General features: G+C 37.5%; 1 protein-coding gene across 2 annotated transcripts in view; it reads left to right on the forward strand.

The window, feature by feature from the left end:
- Window positions 1-5,017, forward strand: part of cntnap2 (contactin associated protein-like 2) — a 219,357-nt gene extending 214,340 nt beyond the window's left edge. For both annotated transcript variants that reach the window (XM_015386616.1, XM_015386617.1), the window contains exons 20-22: window positions 885-1,148; window positions 2,359-2,430; window positions 3,298-5,017. In XM_015386616.1, coding sequence (XP_015242102.1) covers window positions 885-1,148; window positions 2,359-2,430; window positions 3,298-3,497 — 536 coding nt within the window. In that variant the 3' untranslated portion in view covers window positions 3,498-5,017. The remainder of the gene's footprint in view (window positions 1-884; window positions 1,149-2,358; window positions 2,431-3,297) is intronic.
- The last annotated feature ends 983 nt before the right edge of the window (window positions 5,018-6,000 follow it).

Consider the following 6,000-nt stretch of genomic DNA (forward strand, 5'->3'; position numbering starts at 1 on the left):
TTTAGTCAGAATTGCATAACTGGCTTTTTAACATGCTGATAACCAAACCTCCAGGTGTGTTCATTAATATCTCTCTGAAAGGTTTGAATTCTGGAAATCATTTAGGCTTCTCTCCTCCTTCTATCAATGCAAATGTATGGTGAAGATTTTTATTGGGCTCTAAAACTCGTGTGATTTCCACAGGTGGGTAGTAACTAGAAAAAACCTGTTTTGTTTTTTGAAGTGCTCCAGACAAAATGTGGAAAAACTCACTTTTTTCAGTCTTGACATAGAACTGTACTTTACAAATAAATAATAAATTCTAAAAGTTGAAATGACCAATAGCAAAAATATAAAATAGAATAGAATAGAAAATCCCTTTATTGTACCACAATGGGGATATTGTGGTGTTACAGCAGCAAAAGATCATAGTAAAAGTGGTCTCACAAATGTGGACCTTAAAATAAAATACTGCACTGTGTTTTTACTATAGTTGTGAATATAAATACTGTGCATCTGGAAAAGAAATAATATACAGCTGTGGACATTTTTACAGTAATAGATATGTGAAAATAGCAGCAACCCCAGAGAGGTGCAAAATGACAGCAGCTTGTTATTTAAGTGACTGAAATAACAGGGGGAGTGTTGGCAAGTTTGCAAGTACCCATTTCAATCCCCACAGCCTCCCCTCTGGGTTCTTGNATTTATGTAGGAGCAATTGTGTAAGCATTGCCCACTGTTTACTAGTCATTTGGGAGAATGGAGGAAGGTTTTTGTTTTCTGTCCTCCATTTCTGTTTCTATAATCAATATGCATGTTTCCAGTAACACGTGAGCTAACAGTTTGAACAACAGCAAACAAAGTAATGTAACAAGATCTTTTCCATTCTGTTCATCTCTACACAGAAACTGGACCTGTAGACCCCGTCCTTATCGAGCGATACAACAGCCCAGGTTTTATAGGCTGCCTGTCTAGGGTGCAATTCAACGGAGTTGCTCCACTCAAGTCTGCACTGAGGAAAGCTGCAGAAACTCAGGCTGACAGTTACCCTGCATCGGCCTCTCCTGTATCCTACCAGGGCAAACTTGTACAATCCAGCTGTGGGGCTTCGCCTCTCACCGTCCCACCAATGTCTGCTGCACCAAACCCCTGGCCTCTGGACAACACACGTGGGTGCCTCCAAAATTTTTTACAAAATGAAACTATGTGACACTAAAACTTTTACACGTGAGGAGTTCTGGATTGATCATATTGACCTTTTTTTTTTTTTTTTTATCCTAAATGCAAAATGTTTATATATTTTTTACATTTTTATATAATTACTGCTCTAAGTGGGTTTCTCTGTCAGCTAACAGCATGTTTTACAGTTTCTCTATTCAATCTCTATTCAATATCTCAATTAATCGATTAATAAATTAGTTGACAATTATTTCAATAATTGATCAGTCATGATTAATCTCATGAAATGTTTCAGCCCAAATGAGAAGCTTTTATATTATACCTTCAAACCTCTGATGTATTCCTGATATCTTGTATCATTGCTTAAAATATGGGGAAAAAGTAACAAGACATTCTTTTTTGTTATAAGTCTAATGCCATAATGGATACATTTTTAAAACAAAGTTCTGCATTTATTAATGTAATATGTAGAATTGAACCCTTCTAATCAATCTGGAATAATTTCTGGATTAAATGTGAGTCAAAGAAGTATGAAGGCTTTAGATAATTAGACTATTGTCAGAAAGAAATCACTCTAAGTTTTTTTAAAACATTCATTCTTCTTTGAGATTTTGAGCCATTTTGCTTATTTACAAATTCCAGCTTGAATGTGTTTTATTTGGCATTTATTTGAAAAAGTCGGCACAAAAACTACTACTGTAGATATCCTTTCATTTAATATATTTTTTATAACAAAAAGTCTCATTTTCAGCTTTAGTGAATGTGGAATATGAATTTCTAGTCATTCAAGAGTCATCAAGCCTTTTTTTACTGCACAAAAAAAAAGATGATCCAAGAGGCAGAAAACACATGCATGCTCTCACACAAGGTTAATAGGCGTGTAGATTTTTTCTGAAGTGGAGAGGATGGGTCTTTTCAAAAATAGGTGAAAATCCTCCACTATTCCTTTAACTTACTTATAAACTTTTGCTATATATATATATATATATATATATATATATATATATGTGTGTGTGTGTGTGTTCAATTTGCTATTAACATGTTGATGATGCCATTGCTATGATGTGTTTAAAGAATATAAAGAAACGTAAGTGTTGATTGTCAGGGGACCAAAATGAAATAAATAAATAGAAACTCTTTCTAACAGAAACGCTAATAAATATTTTCTAATTGATCTGTCCCTCTTTTTTCTCCTTACAGATGCGGAGCCACCCTCCAATGAGGAGCGAGTCATTCCAGATGGAGTTAACAGGGACTCCGCTATCATTGGAGGTGCAGCATGATTACTTACTACAGCGCTGAAATATATACTGAGGCAAACGCTTTCATAGTCTAACCTGGTGTACAAACTCATTGAAAAAATGCGATAAGCAGGCACATAAAGACGCTGGTCACATTGGGAATACAGCCTTTCACAAAACAAGTGCAATTACTGACATTACACAAATGTGGAGAACAGCTTAAAATCTCCATTACAAACCCACAACATATGAAGTATGTGTCACACAGAGTACACCTAAAAAAATAATGTATTTTATCAAACTTAGTGAGGTATGTATGTACATCTTTGCACAACTGTGCAAACTATTGTGGGCAACAGTTGAGCTCCTAGTGATGACTGGGAGCATCACACACCGTCCTTTCAGCCAGTACCTTTCAGACAGAGCTCTTTATGGCGACTGCTTTTAAAGTGATAATAACCTAAGACAGTTGGGCAAATTAACACAGCAGCCCTTAGATCTGATCCTATAGAAACACTGTGTGCTGAGCCAAAGTAAAGAGTCAAAGGTGACCCAGAAATCTGGATGATCTGGACAAAATAGGATTGTATAAATTGTATAAGCATACAACTATGTGCTCCTTAATTCAGCTCAACTAGGACACCAATGGCAACTCCATGTAGGAAGAAAAATGTTAAAAAAACAACTTGTTAAGTACGAGTCTAGGCTACAAAAACAAGCAGAATAACACTGCAGTTTGGTGTTTTGGCAACAGGTGGCATTGTCAGCGAACTGTAATGCCTCTTATAAGTTCCTCTAAATCATTCTGGTACTGGACATGTAAAGGAAAAAGAATTGAGTTGATGAAGCACAAAGGATGAATAACTACATAAATTAAACATATTGGTCTCTTCTGCAGGCATCATCGCCGTGGTGATCTTCACCATCCTGTGCACTCTGGTGTTCCTGATCCGGTACATGTTCCGTCACAAGGGCACCTACCACACCAACGAGGCAAAGGGCAGCGGCGAGTCAGCCACAGAGTCAGCTGACACGGCCATCATCGGCACCGACAACCCAGAAACTATTGACGAATCAAAGAAGGAGTGGTTCATTTAACAGGCGGATGATGGAACTCAGAGAAAGCAGGAAAATGCGAGACCATCGTTCACAGATGAAGTCTAATCATACGACCGATCACTGGCGATAAAAAGGAGTGACTGTTCAAAAGGACAACAAACTCCCTGAGAAGATGAGCGATGTGAGATATTTCTGTTCCTTTTTTATATCCAGAGTATTAGAAAAAGAAGAGACACTGATCCTGAGGAGCACAGCTGTAAAAGACTGTACATGTATATACTAACCAGATTATCCTTCTTTGTATTGTGCTTGGGAGTTTTCAGGAGTCTTTTGAATACTGTGTGTGACAAATAATTACACTTACTGGGTGGTGTAATAGCAAAGATTTATTGCCAGTTCTCGTTTGGTTTTGATTTTATATTTAAACAGAAATCTTATATAAGAAATGATCAAATCGACATGCCAAACATTTTCTTCTTTTTTTATTGGTTGTTTTTCATGCTGTAGACGCACCATTCTGTCAACAGTCACATTCGTCCAGTGGAGCACACCCTGTAATGTGTTCACATAGAGTTTATCATGGATGCCAAAAGTCTCTTTGTAAATATATTTTGTCAGTTTTCCAAAAAAAAGATTTATTTAGAGTCCGAATGCCAATAAGAAATGGCTATATCTATATTACAGTGATATTTGTCCATGATATTATATATGTGTAAATTACAGAGTTTTATGTTTAGGTCTCATGACATTCGATTGTATGAGATGTTCCTGTCTGTGGCGGCGCAGAGACGGGTTTCTCGGAACATAATGACGCTCCACGGTTGGTTTTAGCTCATCATTATGGCAGCTTTCTTTGTGTTTATGAAGGAATCCAAGAGCCTTTACTCATTCAGGCATAAGTGATCCGTTTGTTTTCTTTGCCAAACACTTCAGTCTTATTTCCAAAGTTTGCGAATATTATTTGGTTTTGAATGTTTAATTTTTTTCTTTGTGTTAAATGAACCGTCTATGATGTACGCATGTATCAGTGTGTGTAGGTCAGTTGCTAAACAAGTGCCAGAGGAGGCAGTTTTTCTTTACAAGGTTTTGCATTAAGAAAACCTGAAGCAGCATGAAAAAGGAACACCTGAGCAACACCTGGGATGAGGTTAGGATGATAATTGGCTAATGAGTCTGCTGTGCCTTTAAGGTGTCGAGCCATATCGCCTTCCCCCCGTTACTTCGCTTAAACCTGTAACAGAAACTTGACTGATGCTGCATGAAATCTAATCAGGTTTAGCTTTTGCTTCCTATGTAAAATGGTGCTCTTCAGTTTCCAACAAATCCTGGCAACAGAAATGATCCTACCAGTTTTTCTTGCGTTATAAAATATTTCAGCGACAAAGTGAAGCACCCAAATGGAGCGTTGGTTGGTAAATAAAGCAGTTTGTGAAGTGATGAGTGTAGTTAATGTGGCGGTACAATTACGGTCACATCTTGGCGACATTCTCTCTGACCAGGATGCAGTCCAGATCTGTGACCTTTATTAGAATCTGAACAGATTTTATGATTTTAGCATTTAAAAAATTATATTATAGAGCCAAGATTCAATTCAATTCAGTTTATTTATATTGCGCCAATTCACAACATGTGTCATCTCAAGGCACAAATTGATTCAAAGTTTTCCATCAAAGGAAAACCAGTTGATTGCATCGACTCATTGACTCGAAGGCAATCCCTCTAACCAAACATGTTTGTAGCAACAGTGGAGAGGAAAATTCCCTTTTAAGAGGAAGAAACCTCGAGCAGAACCAGGCTCATTGTGAGCGGCCATCTGCTGAGGCCGACTGGGGTAGTATGATTATTGTAGAATAGCTGAGTTCATGCTGATCTCCATCTAAGGTGGTTTTCATGATTTAGAAAAAATATATACTGTTTGGTATTTCCCCCCAAAAAATAGCGATTTCATTAATCTCCTAAAAAAACACAAACTAAAAAAAACAAAATTAAATAGACCATTTTATTATTTAGAGCTAAACTTTAGCTTCATAAGCCAGCTGTGGTATACAGCTGTATTTACAAACGAAGCTAACACTATAAATAGAACATGGCCGTACCTGCTCCCATTTTACTCACTGGATTGACTGTCAAAAAACTGGCTTGACTGCAGTTTATCGGTTATTTGTTTGTAGTCGTGCTGACCCCCGACACAGTGCCCCCCTGGACAAAGAGCCATATTGTCCATTGTAATTGCATTCTGCTGCATCCTCTTGTGGTAAATCAGCCCATTCTTAGTAGTTCAGGCCCTTCATTTTTGTTAAGCCATGATGTGAGAGGAGTAAAAGCTTAACAATTTGCTTTCCCAGAAAGGCTAATGTCCTTTGATGGCTGTTCTAAATGTGCCATCTCTTTCCAAACTGAATTTAATGCGTTACTGGTATGCATCACATGACGTATAAATGCAACCTTTCCCACAAAGTGGTTACCGTTATGGTTTATTTCTGGGGTAGCTGTTCAGAAGGAGCAAATGTATGGATGAGTTGCCCAAAAATGACCATAACTG

This window comes from Cyprinodon variegatus, unplaced genomic scaffold (assembly GCF_000732505.1).
Source record: "Cyprinodon variegatus isolate N-32 unplaced genomic scaffold, C_variegatus-1.0 Scaffold372, whole genome shotgun sequence".
In the NCBI taxonomy this organism is placed as follows: Eukaryota; Metazoa; Chordata; class Actinopteri; order Cyprinodontiformes; family Cyprinodontidae; genus Cyprinodon; species Cyprinodon variegatus.